Below are 19,951 nucleotides of genomic sequence, written 5' to 3' on the forward strand. Positions count from 1 at the left end.
AAATTACTTCCATGTTTTGCCTGATAATGTTTGTTGAAGCATTACTGATGACACCAGTAAAGGTCCCCTTTAAATCTCTCCCCTCTTACCTTAAATCTATGCCCTCTAGTTTTAGACTCCCCTATGCTGGGAAAAAGACTGTGACCATTCACCTTAATTATGCCCTCAGAATTCTGTATACCTCTATAAGGTCACCCCTCAGCTTCCTACGCTCCAGGGAAAAAAAAGCCCCAGCCTACCCGTTCTCTTCTTATAACTCAAGCCCTCCAATCCTAGTAAAAGCTTTGTGAGTCTTTCCAGATAACAGCCTTTCGAGCTTAAAGACATCCATCCAATAGCTAGGTAACCAGAACTACACACAATATTCCAAGTGTCCTCTCACCGTCTCTTGTACAGTTGTAATATTACATCCTAATAAGTCTTAAGTCCTGTTCACCTCTCCACTACATTTAGTGTAAGTTTTTGTCTGATGAGCATTCACCATTTTCCCAAAAGTCAGGATATTTCAATAAGTTACATATTGATTAAAATTTTGATTTAAAAACTTGGCTGCCATAAACTGATGATTTTAAAATGTAAAACAGAAATGTTCAAGTTGACAACTGGAGAAATTCGTTTGCAAGCAATCTTTCAATTGGACTTTGTCAACATGCTGTTTCATGTGTGCTTAGGTTTTCTTGCTATGGGGTTTGTTACAGGGCAGTGTAGGAATGATGTTGGAAAAGGATGGCTGGAGATTAGCAAGAATTCAGCACCATGAGGAAATTTGTATTTCTTTAGTCTACGGCAGCATCAACTGGGGAAGGGCAAGCAAAGTTTAGAATGAAGTGTGTAGTAAATACTTAGTTTACATCCTTCATTAAGCAGAGAGGCCTGCTCCTCATTAGTTGGGAAGTACGGCGATACATAACAGCAACAGCATGCATTAATTGAAGCAAAGAGAACAAGGTGCAGCTGTCAAAGTTATTAATCTGCAAATATTCATAAAACTGCAAAAGAAGTCCTTGGGTTTAGAAAGCAGCTGCTTACTGGGATGTCCCTTGCTGCCAACACCGTGTCATTCATCCTTTGTAATGCATAGCTATGCCATTGTACAACCTAGTGAAATCTCAAGTTCAAGTTTGGATCTGGGTCCTGTTGCCGCAATAGCAACTTAAATATTTTAAAGAGATGTCAGTCTATTTCAAATAGGAAAACTGCCTAAATCTTCAAGTAATTGTTGCAAAGCTTAAAGGCAAATTTCTGTAGTCAGGAAACGGGACAAAAGTCAAATGAAGATGGTCCTCCGCAACTCTTTGTATATGGGGCCATAAATAAACAGTTGAATAGATGATTTATCAGCCTAAAACACTGGATGCAGAATTATTGAGGCTCTCTGCCAGCATCCCTACATAGAGTATGAATACACTGATCCTTTCTGAAGTATTGCACAAAATCTACAATTTGGTAGGATGGCAGTAGTGTCGCAAATACAGCAAAGATAAAGCCTGCCCGAAAATTTTGGCCTTTATGTGTACTCTGAGGCAGGGGAGCTGAAGTAAAATATGCTTAAAGAATTTGTAAAGGCTAAAGCCACGGAGGTCCCACTGAATTTGAGAAGTTATTTCTTTAATTTCCCACCTGGCAGTAGGCCAGATTCATGGATTGGTATAGTGGTGGGACAGGTTACGAAGGTTTTTTGAAGAAGCCCTCCACTCTTTGTGAAGGTCAGGCTCTGTATGAGTGCCATTCACAACTCATTGCAAAGGAATCCAAACATGCCTCATATAGTGTTGGATGCCACTGCATGGTATCTGGTACCTCTTTGCTTCAGTGCACTATGCGCACAGAAGACCCACAAGCAGTTTGGTGTCATCATCAAATAGGTTTTCTGACTGAATTCTGTTGGGCAGCATGTATAAATATTCACTATGTGATACAAGTTCTATGCCAATATTAGCATCAAGCAACTAGCTTGCAAACTAAGATTCCTGACAATAGGTTGCCTGTGATATTCTATTAATGTTTCTCAGAGCCATCCCTTTTATAGAAAATCCAAAAGGCAATCTGAGGTTGTTGGAGAATTTATTATTGTGACAGTATACTATTGTTTTAAAATTACTCATTGAGCTGAATATAATCCTGTTTTCATAGCACAATCATCCCCATAAACATTTTCACAGACTTGTTCTATGCAACACGCTGAAGTAATATCCCTGCGTTGAAATAATATCCCTGCGTTGAAGTAATGACAACACGTACCTGATTTGTTGTATAGACAGGAAAGTTCTCCAGCAACACTGCAACTGTCTCGAGTGAGACCCAACCACAGGGACTGCAGTATGCAGAAGAGGCAGCAGAACATGAAAATATGAAAGCAGTGCTTAAAACCTCTGTACCGAGTGGAGAAGTTACTGCTGGAGTACCAGGCCTTCGAACTCGAACGAGAGCAAGCCGAGGTAAAAGTCCCCATTTAACCTGACCACTTATCCAGCTTCTGGTATTGTGTTGCATAGGCTTGTCAGCTCCAACTGCTGCTTGATTGACTGATGCCCAGTCTCCCCCTTCTCTTCTTGTTGAGGTCTTTTCCTTATTAAAAGTTTGAGTACTAACGAAAGCTTCAGAAAGGAAAAGCTTAGTGATGGAGAATTCAAGAACTCTCCTGCATAAACATGTCAACTGCTTGTGTCACATTAAGCCAAAGCTCAAGCTGATCCAACTGCAAATGCATTCATTCCTCAACCTCCATATTTAATAGTTTAACAAATAGGGCAACTGCCAAATTCTTTGTTCACATGGGTCATTCAACAACCTCGATTACCCAGCACAGAGGAAGAGTGCCTGGGAAAGGCTGGGGTCTCTCTCAGCCAGAAGCCTCTTAATGTTCTGCCAAACAGTTATGCTGAAAAATCTGGGTGGAGGTGGACTGCTGAATGGTCAGGATCACCTGCTAATATAAAGCTCAGGGATTCTACCCTTCAGCTGGGTGGCGACTGGGAAGCCAGAAGCTGGTCAGTCAGCAGCCACTCCACTTATGCAGCAACCTATTTCTCCATCAATCCAGCCATGTTCTGTCCTGCAACCTGTTACTTCTAGAACCATTAATGCAGAGCTTATATGATCTCACCCAATATCGAGCCCTGAGATCCTGCATCCTTAATTGTGCAAAATATAAATCCATTATTGACTATGTTACATGGTTTTGCTCTTCAAGGCCGTGTTGGCTCATGGGCTCCAGGAAATGATGACTCCCCAAATGCCACAGATGATGCTGCAGATGAAATCATGGACCGGATTGTAAAGTCTGCGACTCAAGTGCCAAACCAGCGAGCAGTGCCTAGAGAGCGGAAGCGGTCTCGTGCAAACAGGAAATCTCGTAAGTAATTATTGTTAGAATATTGAACAGAACAGCACAGGAACAGGCCCTTCAGCCCACGATGTTTGTGCCAAACTTGATGCCAATTTAAATTAATCCCATCTGCCTGCACATGGCCTATGTCCCTCCATTGCCTGCCTGTTCATGTGCCTGTCTAAATGCCTCTTAAGCTTCACTATCGTATCTGCTTCCAAGACCTCCATGGCAGCACGTTCCAGGCACCTGCCACTCTGTGTTTAATAAAAATACTTGCCTCGCAAAACTCCCCCCCCCCTCTTAAAACTGTGCCCTCTGGTATGCATTTTCACCCTGGAAAAAGACAGTGACTACCAATATCTATACTTCTCATAATTTTATATACTTCCCTCAGGTCACACGTCAGCGTCCAATGCTTCAAAGAAAACAATCCAAGTTTGTTCAACTGCTCTTTATAGCTAATACTCTCTAAATCTGTGCAATATCTTGGTGAACCTCTTGCACTGTCTCCAAACCGTCCATATACTTCCTATAACATAGCAACCAGAAATGCACACAATATTTCAAATCTGGCCTAACCAAAGTTTAGTACAGCTTCCATGTGATTTCACAACTTTTATACTCAGTGCCCCAAATGATAAGGCAAGTGTACTACACACCTTCTTTACCACCCTATCAACTGGTGTTGTCACTTTCAGGTAGTTATGGACTTGCACCCCACGATCCCTGTATATATCAGTGCTCCTACAACTCCTGCAACTTATTTGTATACTTTCCTCTTACATTTGACCTCCCAAAACACAACACCTCGCATGTGTCCAGATTAAACTCTATCTGCCTTTTCTCTGCCCTTATTTCCAACTCATCTATACTCTGCTGTGTCCTCACAATCCACAACTCCAACAATGTTGTGTCACTACTGTAGGAAGCAAATCAGAAATTCTAAGGATGAGTCCCATTCTTGAACTTTTAGCAAAGCTTAGTTCTCACTTGGCATTGGGCAAGAATGTGTCAGCACTGCCTATACTTTGTAACCACTGCCCAGGCTTCTTCCCCCCCCCCCCCCCACCAAGGCCCTCTGATAGATCAGCATCTTTCCAAATGTCAGAAACATTTAGGTAAAAAAACTGGAATAAAGCATTAAAAGCATTATTTAAAAATTCAAAACTATCATTGGTTATTTTACAGAAATATACTGTGAAATAAATATGATAAACAATGTTTCAATTATGTTCAGTAGCACGATTTAAATGAACAGAGCCATCTTAGTTGTGCCAGCAATGGTTGAAGTAAAGCCAGGGGCCAGAGATGAAGCATTATCTTGCTCCTTGGCTTAACTGTCTTGTGGAAGGCTTCTGGACTCAATGGGAAGAGTGAGAAGTCAGTGTGTTCCTCCCCACAGAACAATGTGTAAGATGGAAACTGAGGTTTTTATTCAGCATCAAGGGTGTCGAATTCTGACTCATTTTTTATTGCAGTTATGAGTAACTCAATAAAACACAAAGGCCTAGAAATTGCACATCTCAAAAAGCACAAAGCTGACAATATGCCAATGAATGCTGTGTGCAAGGGCCTCCAGCAGCAAAATGTTATTGCACTACAGGAGCAAGGCATCTTATACCAAGCCACACAAGATAGTTTTTGATTAAATTCCATCATGCAGCGTACAAATTGTGCATTATTCATCAAAAAAATTCTAAGCTAAAGCATTTACTTATAACTGAATACCATCTCTTTATGAATCAGAATCTCATCGTGTGTTGAATGGTCTTTATCTGTGCTGAGTCTCTTGTTTTTTCACAGCTTTGCAGTTCGTACAAATCCCCTGCTCTTTCCTCTATCTCTGCCCAGTTTCCCTCTTAACCGTACTTATCTCATTTCCTTGCAGTGTTGAGCTACTTCTATTATGCATGTAAAGTTTGCTCTGCAGATCACAATAACTTGTCCCATTAAAAACAAAAGTTCTCATCATTTTTCCACTGGTTCTGTTGCCAATGACCTTAATTTACTTTCTCTATTTACTGTACCTTCTGCCTCTGTAAATGGTTTCTCCATATAATCTATTAAGACCATTCGTACATTGAATGCTATTAAGTCTCCCCTTAAACTTCTGTTCTGAGTACAACCCCAGCTTTTCCAATCTCTCCATATAACTGACATTCCTGTATCCCTGACACCTTTCCAGTATACCTTCTCCATACGTACTCCTAGGTCTTGGCATCCTCATTGTGTGGCACCCACTGGACCCCCACCATGGATTTCTAAAAGTTTAACATAAACTCCCTCCATTTCAATTGGCATTTCCTTTGGAAGGGTACTACTTCTCAAACTTTGTTAAATATTATCTGCCATTGTTCAATCATCTGTCCATGTTCTCGTAAAGTCCTGCTACTTAGTGTGTCTACCCATTGATACCTATTTAGGTTTTGGAAAAAGGCAGTGGTCCCATCACTGCCTCCTAGAGGATGATGTCATTTATACTTCCCACCAATTGGTAAAGCAGCTTTCTAACCATTAATCCTCTGCATTTAAGTTTTAATAACAAGTCTATGATGATGTTCTTCATCAAATATCTTTTGCAAATCAATATCACATTACTTCCACCAGTCCTTTTCAATACTTCAGCAAAGCACTAATCAAATGCATCTTGCCTTTAATAAATTTAGACTTGCTATTTAAAATTTGTTTGTATTTAACAGAAAAGTGCAAATTAATTTTGTTTGTTAATCACCTCCAATTGTTTCCTTGCCACCAAAGTTGGGCTGATTTCCCTGGAAACACTTGGTATAGTACCCTCACACTTGTTGAATAAACAATGGTTTAATATTAGTCCTCTGGCATCTGGCAGGTTGAAAGCTTATGGCCCACAACTTCATTATTTCCACCCTTACTTCCCGCAGACACCAAGACTAAATTGTGCCCTGATTGGCAGTATTTTAAGTGCCTTAATACCCAACCATACCCTCTGTCTCCAAAAGATTTCCTTTTTGATCCGTAATCAGCTTCACACAAACCTTGATTACTTGATTTTGGCATTCTCATCTCTATTGAACACTAACCTATTCTCAGACCTTTTTTCCCCTCTATTTCCCTTCACTGTTCTCCTCTGCACTTTTGTTTTAACTTCAATTCTCAGTTAGGTTGCAGACCTGGATTTAAGCCACCATTTCCTGTTTCATTTTGGTCTACTCTTCTTCAGTCATTTTCGAAACTCTAGTTTTGAGTCGAGTTTTGTCTAGTTCTGTCCCTTTTGTAAAAACTCTAGTTTTGTCCCTTCCCATGAATGTGTCCAGCTTGCATCTGAACAATCTCATTGCTGAAGATTTCTGATTTACTATTTATTTTAACTGAAAACCTTTGATTCTTATCCACTAATCCATGGTCCCTTTTTCAGTTCACTGAAAATAGTTCTCGTCCAGTTGATTTTTCCTTGTCCTTTTCCATAGCTACTTTAATGACATGATAGTAATTGTTTGACAGATGTTTCTCCAGTACAACAAACTCACTTTCCCCTCTTTATTCCCCAGATGCACATCCAGAAAGAATTCTTTCTGATTTGAGCAGGAAACACACAAATTAAAGTTTTTATGTGATTCAATAATGCCTCCCTCACTTTCTTAAACACATTGAATGTTAGCAATTTAGTACTTTCCATTTCTTGCATTGTTTTGTGAGACTGAAACAAAGATAAATTTGTCAAATGGGTTTTTGTTGGTCCTATTTTAATGCCTACCTCACTGTGCGCTACCTGGGCATACCAACAAACATCCAAATTTATTGATGGTTTTGAACCTATATGGTGATTATGTATGCATGCATGATGTGGCCAACACTGAGTGCTGCCTGTTCTCAGCTGAGCCATTAGATGGCAGTCTTTCCTGCAGAGGCAAGGAAGCGTAATCAGCTCATACAGCTAAATTGGTGATAAACCTTTAGTCACTGCCCAGGCTGTGAACCCATGATGGTCCAGCAAGAATCGAGAGCATTTTTTTAAAGCATTAGATTAATTTAGACACAAAATTTGGAAAACTGTGTATTTCTCCTTTGTATATTACGCTAACCATTACCATTACATTCTTTAGATGTGACTTCATTTTGTTATCTTGCATTTGGTCTTGCCAAAGTAGACGGAGACTAAGTGACCGTTTTGCAGAACACCTGCACTCCGTCCGTAACCGTGATCTGAATCTCCCCGTTGCCAGTCACTTCAACTCCCCCTTCTACTCCATCACAGATATGTCAGTCCTCGGCCTCTACCACCACCAGAAGTCCAAATGCAAACTGGAGGAACAGCACCTCATTTTCCATCTTGGGACCTTACAGCCTAATGGCATGAACATTGAATTCACCCGCTTTAAGTAAACCAAACCTTCCCCCCCCCATGCCTCTTCTTTTCTTCCCTTTCCTACCCTCTTTTTTCTCCTTGTCTATTTTTTTCCTCCCCTCCCCCAGTGGGGCATCCGCCTCCATACCTTTGACCCATCCCCCAGTGGATCTGCTCTCCCCTCCTCACCCACATCTGCCTATCACTATCTCTTACCTGCATCTACCTATCACCACCTTGTGCCCACCCCACCTCCCATCTTTTGTCCACCTATCACTGCTTTGTTTTCCCCTCCTATATATTGGGCTTCCCCTTTTCCTATCTTCAGACCTGAAGAAGGGTCCTGACCACCTGCTTTTTCTCCACAGATGCTGCCTGGCCTGCTGAGTTCCTCCAGATCTTGTTGTTTTTCATCATTTTGGTCCCACTGTCAACAAGAGATAGAGAAACCAATAGTTAGGAAGATATCAGGGAGGAGGTTAAGAGGAGACATTATTGTGGTATATAAAATTATGAGGGTATAGGTAGGGTAGACTGCAGGAAACCTTTCCTCAAGGCAGAGGTAGGTAAAGCTATAAGACATCAGTTTAGGTTGAGGGGGAAGAGATTAGAGGGGGATATGAGGGGGAAGAGATTAGAGGGGGATATGAGGGGGACTGTCTCCACCCAGAGAGTGGTAAGTACCTGGAATGCACTGCCTGGTTGAAGCTGCATCACTGACAGTATTTACGAAGTGTCAAGATGAGCATTTGTATCAATTAGGCAATAGAAGGCTTTTGACCAAGTGCTGGGAGATGGGATTAGCAATGGAAGGGTGCCCACTGGTCAGCATGGACAAGTTGGGACGTATGGCCAGTTTCCGTGCTGTACAATTGTATGAATCTTTGACCTGAGCCCAGAGAGGTGCCTCATCTCATGACAGTTCAACATCTCATGTGAAAGACACTGAGTGCTGCACTGGATCAATCGGCTTTGACCTTTGCGTTCAAGCTTCTGGAGTAGTACTTGATCCCAGAACCTTCTGACTGACCCTCAATACAACAAATATTCTAAATATTAGATTAAACTTTCCATTGCTTGTTATAATGATTTTGTCAGTTTAAAACGGAAGAAAGTAGGACAGGAGTACCTGGCTCATCAAACCTCCCTGTCATTCAATATGATCATTGTTGATTTGTCTCAGGCTTCATCTCCTCTGCCGTACCAGATCACCATCATTATGTAGTCACAGAATTATATAGCACAGAAACAGGCCCTTCAGCCAACCACATCTATGGCAATCTATACTAATCCTACTTGGCTGCATTATTTCCACACCTCTCTCTGCCCTGCTCATTCAAATACTTGTCCAGATGCCTTTTCAACATTACTGTTCCTGCCTCCTCTAGCAGTTCATTCCAGTACCGACTATTTGTGTGAAAAATTTACCCCTCAGTTCCCCTTTAAACTTCCTCTCACCTTAAACCTGTGCTCTCTAGATTCTGGCACCCCTCCCATGAGAAACAGACACTGACTACCTACCCTATCTAAGCCTCTCATAATTTTATATACCTCTATCATGTCACCTCTCAGCCTCCTTTCGCTCCACAGAAAACAGACCCTGCCTATCCAATATCTCCTTATATCTCAAGCCCTCCAATAATCTAGTCTTTCTCTAGTTATCTATTTATTTTTTTAAACTACTCTCCACCATCCTTGGAAGCAGAAAATTCCAGAGATTCACTATCCTCTGTGAGAAGAAGTTTCCATGTGCCTCCGTTTTAACTGATTGCTCCCTGATCTTGTATCTCTACCCACAAGTGAGAACATGTCCCTGGTCATTTTATTCCCCCACTTCCTGTAACCTCAATATACATTTTATTCCCCCACATCCTGTAACCTCACACCCACTTTTCCTTCACCCACAATTTAGTTGACCATGATGTGAGTAAAAGTATGCCTGGAGCAGCAGCAGGCATAGCTAAAACTAAGGTGCTAACCTGGTGAAGCTACAACTTGAGATCATGAGCATACTCAGCAGCATCATGTTTACAAAAGGTAAGAATTTCCACTCCCATAGATCAGGTCAAAGGTGCTGCCACTTCCATGCCCAAGCATTCCTTGTGGTGGACGTTAAGCAACAAACAAGCAAATTAGGTGGCTTTACAAACCTCTCCAATCTTAATAATGATGAAGAGTTACATATGGTTAAAAGATGAGGTTGATAGTTTGCAACTATCTTCTTCTGCTGGAAAAGTTATCCTGGTCAGCTATCTTCACCCCCCCCCCCCCACCACCACACATAATTATCTCAAGACAATTTTATTTACTCCATATGACCTTGAGAGTGAGTGAGGCACTTGACATGGTAATGATGACTTTCAGACAATATCCTTGTTGTAGCACTGAAGAAATGTGCTCTGGAATAAATGGGGTTTATAACTATTCTGTACAAATGCTTGCTTGGAAATTATGCAGAAAAAAAACCATACCTAGGTATCTCCTTTCCACAGAAAGCAATACTAAGCCAACCTGGCCAATTTCTGTCTCAGCAGCCTACTCTCAGTCTTCAAGTTATTGGAAGGAGCCTTCAACAGTGCTAACATGTGGCACTGACTCACCTATAACTTGTTCCACTCACACGTTCCATAAAACTGAAGACTGCTTGCTCATCCAACTACAAATACTGGCTGAGTATCACAGAGAGAAAATAGACAATTCCTCCCTGTGATACTCAGCTTACTTTTATTCATATTGCTTTATTTTGTTTTCCCATGCACTTTTCTCCTTTTACATGTGTGCTTCCTCATTACTTTGCAAACATCACATGAAAGGTTTGCTCAGCATTATATCTAGAAGTATAGAGGGATTTTTTAACCAAAAATTCTGAAAATGCATTGCCTTGAGTTAAGAGTGTGACCTTAGTGTATCTGTATTTCTCTCTCTCTTATAGTAAGAAGAACATTAAAGAATGGCTTGACACCAGAAGAGGCCAAAGCACTTGGTTTGGTCAGCACTTCTGAGATGCAAGTGTGAAGTGAATTGAGCATGAACTGCGACAGATAACATCACTAGCACCTGAACAAGGCACAGCTAGAAACGTTCAACTGGCAACCATTTGCTGCTCATGGTATCCAGTCATCACCCAGCTCCATTCATCATATGATGCATATGAGAAACATGAGCTAGAAAGAGATGGCACACTTGGCACTAAAGATCTGACAGCTTTTAAAAAAAATTAAATCAGGATTGTTCGGAAATATTTATACCTAGGTAAAAGTATTGCTTTTTTTTTTATCTAACTGAAGTGATTAGAAGACTTTAGTGGGTAAGCTGTTGTACCTTGTATGTGATATGTTTACATTGGCTTTACTTGTGACCTATTTGTGTAGCAGTGAAATGCACCATTTCAGTGTAAGAACCAGGCCTTAAGGAGACAGTGTGCTGATGTTGGCTGGCCACAAATGTGACAGCTGTTTAACCTACATCCAAAAAAGTGAGTTAATACAACCTGACAAGAAATCGTTCAATTCTAAAAATTATTATTTTTGTTGGCCTCTTTGGTAATGGCATTATTTTCTCTGGAGTATCATTGCCATTGTTATAAGTATATTAACTTTTTCTAAGAATACCTTCTAACTACTATAGAATGCTGGGTAAGCAGGGAGAGTTAAGGTTCCCATGCAGGCAACAGGCATCACTGTTTTCATGCAGTTGATTTAATTATTAAAGGCTGAAAGGGATGGTATTTGTAAAGGTGAAATTCCCCTTTCTATATAATAAATATTGCAGTTGTTTCTAACATTAGGATTGCAGTAAAATTTTCTGACCAGTTTCAGTCAGAGAGGTAAGGTAATTGTTTTTTGCTACATGGGTTAACTGAGTATGAGCATCTTGATGGCACTGAAATGCATTGGTGCCACAAGAGATAAAGGTTCATAGTGGGATATCTGCATACGCTTAGTATATTAGCTGGTGATCAGAGCTCAGGCTAGATTTCATCTACTTCCTCTCCCTTCATGGGTGAAATTTGTTCACTCACAAATGTAGAAAATTCCAAGAGCAACTAGGTGTTTAGGGTATTGCTACATATAAAACAGTTTTCCCAATCTGCTATGGGAAATGACGGCTTGCACTTCCTTGATTATGGAATGGCATGGTAATTGTTGGTATGGATACCCCAGCACTCCATTCTGGCTGGAACTTTGAAAATCAGAGTCAAATGAAGGGAGAAGTTGTGGGAAAAGGGACATTTCCAAAGGTTAATGACAGCTTAAATTCTGCAAAAGTATTACTCTTGTATAATAACCTACAGATTTTTGACTACTTCAGTAACAATGTGCACGTATTGTATCCTAGAATGATCATTCGACTAAAAAGCAAACCATTAAGTTGAATCCTGATAATGAGTAAGCAGTCCTCAATTCCTTAGTATGATGTGCATTATTGTTGCTTCAGTCAACTAGGTTAACACAAGAAATAGGTCCTTGAGCTTGATTATTTGGCTTGTGTAGTTGTGTTGGGTTGATTATATATAGGGGAAGTAAGACCAGTGTGAACTGAGTGAGGTGTGGGAGATATCAATCTGCTTACTTGTGTGGTTTGCTTCAGGTTGGTTAAATGATTTACCCACCCATACAGTTAAGGGGACACTCACTGTTACACTGGCATAGGGCAAGACCCTAAACATACTAATGAGTATGCTCACCTGCATAAAATAGCTCACAAGAGTATTATTTTAATACGCTATGAAGATTCATGACTATGTCCAAACTCATGCTGAGATATTTTTAGTTACGTATTGAAAATATTTTGAGTTGTAACTGAATATGCTTTGAAGCTGCTTTTGAGGGAGTTAGATCAGTAATCAGTTAGTTCAGGTTTTTAGCCACCTGTAATCTCGATGCACTTGAGCCCAAGCTTGATTAGAAGAGAGGTTTTGATCAAATGCCCTTGAAGCTAGAACTTAAAGAATAGCAATTATAAATAAATATTTATTGAAAGGTTGGCAAAAAGCTCTTATGAAACGTCTCGGGAAAGAGGTGTAGTTTTGTTTATGTATGGAGAGTATAATAAATATCGTTGCGGGATAGAGGTGCACAAATAAAACATTTAATGGATGCAAGCAAAGTTTAATAGATTTTGCAGCTATTTGAGCTACTAGAAGAACAGGTCAGGCAGTGTTTGTTGAGACAGAAACAGAGTTACTTTTTCAAGTCAATAATCTTTCCATCAGTACAGGATAATATTGTAGTTTTTGTTTTAAGTAGCCTTGTCCCTACCTAACATTGATTTGAAAATGTCATAATGTTGAGTGTAGAAACAACGAAAAAATGCAAGGGTAAAGGTGGCTGGGCCAAGAGTTTTATTTTTTATATACGTGCCATGAGCTGGTTCTGGCCACAACATTGTTCTACTAAGTCAATAAAGTTTTTTTTTAAAGTTTTGTCCAGTATAGAAATCTTGAAATCTCCGCATTGCATTTCCTTATCTGTGGAGTTTGATGCTGTGAAGCTGCCAGTTTAAAATCTAATTTCTCCTCTGCTCTGGAGGAAAGGCTACTTCTGACTCTGGCTAAATGTTAATAAAATCTATTCTTCTGTAATTCAGGTAGTTGAATTATTCATTTCTTTAACAAGAGTAACAGCTTTGTGCTATTGTGGGTAGATGTGTTGTTTGCTGGAGCAACAGAATATGTTGGCACTAACGTGGCTCGGGGTCTTGTGGTGGGTGGGGGGAGGAAATCATGAGGTGTGAAGGACTTTAACCATAGAACCCTAGGGATCGCAAGCAGCAAATTCTGTCAGGGATTGAGTCTCTAAACATAAATGAAGGAGCATGATGGCTAGTTTCTGTTTAATGTACTTCTTCTATTTGTTTATTTCAGAGAAGTGTGTAACTCTTGTTTGAATTAAATTAATGACATGTTTTCCTACACCTCACCCTCCAGAGCAATTTAAGTGATGTTGGAGAGAACACATGCCCTTAAGTCTCATCATTCAATTCAGTATGGCTTTGATGTTTAAGATGGGAAGAAATTAATTTGAAACCAGGAAAATCACTGTGACTGGATGCTATTGCCCTTTTTGCCATTAGTATGTTTGAAGCTCAATCAGTTATTATTAGCTCCAAGGCTGGTATAAACTCATGATCACTGAAACACTTAAATAAGTGTCCAGCTGTTCCTGCTAATTGATTAGTTATTAGTGAAGCTCAAGAGAGAGGAGGCTAAACAAAATAGCACATCTCCCTCAATTTACACAGATTATTTTAATACAAAGAAGAGACTACTTTGTGTGTGTATATGTGTTAGATTAAAATAGGGGGTTATATTTGAACAGGGTACTCAAAATTACATTTATCATCTCTAATTTTAATTGATAAATTTGTAGACCAAGCAGCAACAAGTTAATAAAAAGTTAACATTTGATGTAGAATATTCTGGAACTAAATTTATAAATGAAGCATGGGGCTAGTTGTGTCTTGATCTGTAGAAAATATTTCCAGTTTAATGTTGTTATCATATGAAATCCAAAGAATTACCAGTTGCCTTTACCATAATACCTAACTTGAACCTTTTTCTCCAGGTACTCGCTCCAGCAGCCCCTCGCCTCATTTATTACTAGGTTTTAAACCAGCCAGATATTAAAATTAGATTACTTTTATTCATTTGTGGGTTTTTTTGGATCCGAGTTGGGGGGAGGGGAGTTGTCGCTAGCAAGGCCAGCATTTATTGCCCATCCCTTCAGTGGTAGTGAGCCATTATTTTGAATGACTGCAGTCCTTCTGGTGAAATAATTGCAGTCCTGTTGGGTGGGGTTCCAGGATTCACAGCCATGATGGGCTAGCAGTATTTCCTAGTCAGAATGTTGTACAACTTGGAGGGAAACCTATAGGCAGTGATATTCCCATGTGTCTGCAACCCATGTCTGTCTTGGTGATAGAGATTATGTGCAAGGGAGGTGCTGTTGGATAGCCTCAGCCAAGTAACTCCAGTGCATTGTGTAAATGGTACACACTGCATCAGTGGTAGAGAAAATTAATGTTTAGAATAGCAGATAGTCAAGTGGGATTTTTTTTCCTGGATAGAGCTGAGCTGCTTGTGTTGTGGGAACTGGACATTCAGGAAAATTGAGCTTTCTGGTAACACTTCTGGCGTGTGCTTTGCAAGCATTGGAAAGCAATTGGGGTTTGGAAGTATAACAGTCTCTGCTGGATACTCAATCTGTGACTTGCACTTGTAAGTCAGAGGTTTAAAGTCGTGGAACTGATCAATACTTATGTATTGCACCAGAAGATGCCTACATATAGATAACACTGGAACCTACAAGAGCACACAATTAATAATAATATCTTTGGTGCAAATCTATTGGAGATGCATTCTTATTCGATGATAAGTGAGATTAGAATCTGCAGCCATGTAGTAGATTCTTACAGCAACTATTTTAGACAGTTACCACAGAAAATAACAACTCAAAAAGTCAACAAGAGTCATTATGTATGAAATGTAATGGTTCTTTATCTGGCTCTTCATTGTTCCCTAAATATATGTTTCTCAGTTAAATGTTTAGTTCAACAACAATAGGTGCTATAATGTATAGAGTGAAATGGCAAAAGTACTTACAAGTAAGAATAGCAGACATCTGGCCTTGGAGATACAAAAAACACCTGGTAAGGAATTTAATTTCCAAAAATAGAGAAAGCCTGAAACAGGGAATCAACCCAGCTAAACCACTCCCAGCCCACTTGACTAGAACTCTATCTCCCATTCCACACATTAATTTTCTCTAACACTGATGCACCATAGTTGCAGTGTGTACCATCTACAAAATGCATGTGCGGTTACTTGGCTAGGCTACTCTGACAACACCTCCCTAACACACAATCTCTACCACCAAGAAGAACAAGGGTTGAAGGCGCTTCACAATATCAGCACCTGTCTGTTTCCTTCCAAGCCCAGTTTTAATGGAGGGGCGACAAAGGTGGGAGCCAACAAATCCAAGGTGAATGGATGTTTAAACATTTCAAGAGGTTCTATTTTAACCATAGCAGCTAGGTTGCTCTGGCCTGGGGAAACTCAGCAGGTGAAAGGAATGAGAGTGAAAGCTATAGCATAATTGCATTACAGAAGTTTACTGACAAAAGGATTGCAGGTTTACGTCAAGCTACCCACTAATAACTCTGCCCTCATTCTCTGCCCTCTCCCTCGTCAAATTCCAAGAAAGGCCTAGCTACCATCAGAGCACAAACCTGCAGATGATCCATCTTCAATCCCATCATGCAGCTGGCCTGCTGTCAGTCAGACTGGCTACAAGCAGTAACCAGAGAGAGAAAAATAAAAACTACTCGATGTTCAGGAAATTGTACTTCCAAGATTCCCAACTTGGACAAAGCTAAATGCCTCCCCCCTCCTCATAACTACTCAGCCCATAGAATCAGAATAGCTAAAGTACAGAAAAATTCTAATTTGTTCTAACAGAATACTCCTAATGCCATCAACATTTAGATCATGAGATTCTGCATTTCTATTACAATAATTTTCACAAATGTTACCCTCTAACCTTTACATTTTGTCTGAACAGTCCTGCGAACTTTGAAAATTGCTTTTCATCTTGGTATTACTGACCTGTTTGCATTTTGTCATGTGCAAAATAATTAACGTTCAGATTTATCTTTACAGCAGTCATAGATATTTAATATTTTAACATTAGTAAGTTGATGTCACCTGACTAAAAAGCAAAAGTTGTTGAAAATAATTGTAGCACTGCCAATGCTTTGGCTTTCTCTTTTGCTTTCCAATTTGATTTTATTTTAAATGAATGCAAGATAATTCATCATGCAATTATACTTCTTCCATATTACTTGGCCTTGGCATTATGGTTGTTATAGTGTTGGTAAAACTTGTGTTCAAATAATCAAAGTCAATTTGTGCTTTCCGAACGTCAATATTAAGATTGGCTTTCTCAATGCTATTGTTTTTAATAAGTACACAGCTGCTACCCTGATAAACCTCAAATGTGGGTAAGTGCAGAAAGGTTTCCCTTTAATAGATCAACCTAGTCTTGGCCTGCAACATAGCAACTGTCTCTTTAACTTGGAGTGCACAAGGTGACTGCATTACATTGGCAACACGAGCATTGGATTCTTCTAGGGTTACGTACTCTGTAATGAAGCTTCCTGGTGTGTGTGGAAAAGGCTGAATTTATTTGCTTTTTTTTCCCCAAAAAATGAGCATATATTTTGAAAAAGAAACTCTCAAGATGTAATCCTTTTCAACCTGAGGCCAGGCTTCCTCACGAACTCTGCACTTTTACTGATATAGCAAAGCATTCAATCAGGCTCTATATAGTTTATCAGTCCTTCCAGAGGTCTGCTGGTACAAAGTCCACAACCTTGTGGTACCCTGGCCTGAACATACTCAAACTTTTAAACACTGAAGCTACTCCACAAATAGTCATCTCCACTTGTGGTTAAAGGAGAAAGAAAAAACTTACTCCAATTTTTGCTTAATTTGAAAATATCTTCAGAAATATTAACACCATTTTATATTGATAAGGGGGGAATTGTAAAGAAATTAACAGTTTTTAAAGAAGTCTTGTAAAGTAGAAAGGGCAAGTTTCTAAGAACAATAAAAATAAAGAAGGATAATGCTGTACAGTTGTGTAAATGTCACTCTTCATGATGTTTCTGTGTAGTATAGTGTAAGATAAATCAGACACACTGGTTGCAGTGTTATTCTGTGAATTGTAATTTAAAAAAGCCATGCATGGTCATTTATTTACTTCATGAATTGCTCATAATAGATAAGGGAGTTTGTTACATTGTTACATTTGTGTGTGAAATTGCATTTGTCTTGTGTTTTTACTTTAAGAACTTGAAACTACTGTTGTAGAACTCTTCACTCCACAGATAACATTTATTCAGCTTTAGGAAGCCTTGTTGCTACATTAACACTAGTGGGAAGGAGCATCAGTCCACCTGATCCTCCCTCTCTATCCATGCACCTTTCTCCACTAGTACTGCAATGTCCTCTGGTGCCATTCAAAGTAATGATATGAAACTGGCTACAAAAACCCATAATTTAACTCTCGCCATAACTCTGGAAATTCAACAGCTTGCAGCAACAGTACTGTGTACAAATATATTGCAATAAAGCTTTATTAAGCCTATTTTTCCAGTTTTATTTGTGATGATTGGTCAAGCTTAGCAAATGGAAGACACAGATGTGAGTGCAGTCCTGTAGTACTTGATTTTCCCAGATATTCAAAAAACTTTTTCTCACCATAAGTGATAATTTTCTTAATCTAATTTCTGACCAGTGCCACACCACCTCTGAGGGTGTGGCTTGTGAGGTGAGATTGTGGAATTAGTCAAATTAAAACACCATTATTATATGTGATGCCAGGGTCGAGGCACTGACCTTGCTGTTTCTCTCTTTGGAAGTTCTGGTTTGCAGAGTGGCAGTGGTAGTGGCATCTTCTGCCGTGTCAGTTGCTCAAAGTTGCCTCAGAGTTCTTACAGGCAGAGCAAATTTACACAGGTTGACTGGAGCCTCTGACTGAATTATTTAATTGCCCCTCCTTGTTTTGCCAAACTCATACCTTCACTTGTATTGTACTGCTCCAGGCAGTTTTTAAAGTTAATTTTTTAATTTACTCATGACTGTCAAAGATATTGGGGATGACTGTCAGCTTTACAACACTTTGCTGGCTGTGCTGTGACTGCAGCAGATGGTCTGCTACCTGCCCTTGTAATGCAGTCTACCCTGCATACACACTGAGAGCCAGTGTGCTACGATAGAGGGACATGTATCCCAGGGGCAGGCAGCCAGTGACATTTGGGGTACTGGAAGAACTACCTGAATATTTAATTCATAGGTTTTTACATTTGTTGAAGCATTTATGAAAGTTTGTTTCCCTCAAATGAACGAATCCCTTGCTGGTGAACTGGTTATTCTGCAGCAGACGGGTCAATTTTTACAAAGATAACCACCTAACTATAATTTTTGTTAATGCTCTGAAACCCTTTCAGCTCTACAGGGATTCACACCACATTAGTCTGCTGAAATCTCAATTCCCCATGTGTTAGGCTGGTTCATTCTTTAATAGATGAGTCTCAAAGTGACTGTCACACTTACCACAGCAATTTCCAATGCAGCCATAGGACATGGAATACCTGGCCTTTATTTTATCATTCAACTCATTTTCCAGGTCCAGCATCTAGTTATTGGCTGTTTCCACCAAGATACTACAATGCTCACAATGAAACCAATTGTGCATTAGGTACCCACATTGGTGAACACCTCTGTGCTGTCTGGGGTGACCTGTCAATTTAAGAACAGAAACAGGAGTAGTCACTCAGTCCTCCATCCTTCACAGCCACTCTTGATGATCTCCACCCCTCCCTTTCTCGGAAATTTACAACATATTTTCCCATACTGTCAAAAGGTTTTCCCATGAAAGCTTTTTTATTCGTTCCACAAATGCTGCTTGACATACTGAGAATTTACAAAATTTTTACTGCAGAGCCCGTTTTAAACCTGGAGTTTGGTAGGGCAGGTGTGGTGAACACAATTCATGACAAGGCAGTAGGAAGGGGTAAAACAGGAAAATCCCTGCATTGGTCTGATGCGGCCCAGAGAAACCTTTTTTTTACAATTCCAGCAGTGCATGATTAACATGCTAAACAAAAAGTAGTGCCTTAATTTGTGGAGATGTTAAAAGTGCTTGTTGCCAGTTTTAATATCTGCTTATTAGCTTTAAGTGAGTCATCTTCTGGAACTCCTCAATCTCTTGCCCTTCTGCAGGTCCCAGTTTCTCACCAGTTAGAATAAATTCTTGATTCATCTATCCTTGGATCCAAACTAGATGATCTCATGTTTGGCTCAGTTGAGTTCCCTCTGTCTTAGTTTTATCACTTACTTAACCCGGCTGTAGACATTTGCAATTTCCTGCTACCATCTGAATAAATACTGTCTCTTTTAATTTAGATTCATCTGTTAACTCAATAGCTACCTCTGTAATCCTTCATTTATTATCAATAAATGTTAATACACTAATACATCAGGGTGCCACCTTGGGAACATGACCTGTCACAGTCTGCCGATCTCAGTATTCCCTCTTTTGACCCATCTTTCAGTTAATTTCTAATCCAAGACTAAAGGCTGCTTCCAAATTTGAAAACTCTGACCTTAAACCATAATCTTTTGTGGAATAATACCAATCGACTTCTGAAAGTTCATATAAACAAAAGCTATGAAATCATTTTTTTTACCTTATCCATGACTTTAAAAACTAAACACTTTTTACAACTCGCAT

At 39.7% G+C, this 19,951-nt stretch overlaps 1 protein-coding gene across 1 annotated transcript in view; it reads left to right on the top strand.

Annotated features, from left to right (window-relative positions):
- LOC127570428 (FH1/FH2 domain-containing protein 3-like) overlaps positions 1 to 15,669 on the top strand; it is a 482,262-nt gene extending 466,593 nt beyond the window's left edge. The window contains 3 exon segments of the mRNA XM_052016002.1: positions 2,258 to 2,438; positions 3,194 to 3,355; positions 10,588 to 15,669. Coding sequence (XP_051871962.1) covers positions 2,258 to 2,438; positions 3,194 to 3,355; positions 10,588 to 10,670 — 426 coding nt within the window. The 3' untranslated portion in view covers positions 10,671 to 15,669.
- Positions 15,670 to 19,951: the final 4,282 nt, after the last annotated feature.

This window comes from Pristis pectinata, chromosome 5 (assembly GCF_009764475.1).
Source record: "Pristis pectinata isolate sPriPec2 chromosome 5, sPriPec2.1.pri, whole genome shotgun sequence".
In the NCBI taxonomy this organism is placed as follows: domain Eukaryota; kingdom Metazoa; phylum Chordata; class Chondrichthyes; order Rhinopristiformes; family Pristidae; genus Pristis; species Pristis pectinata.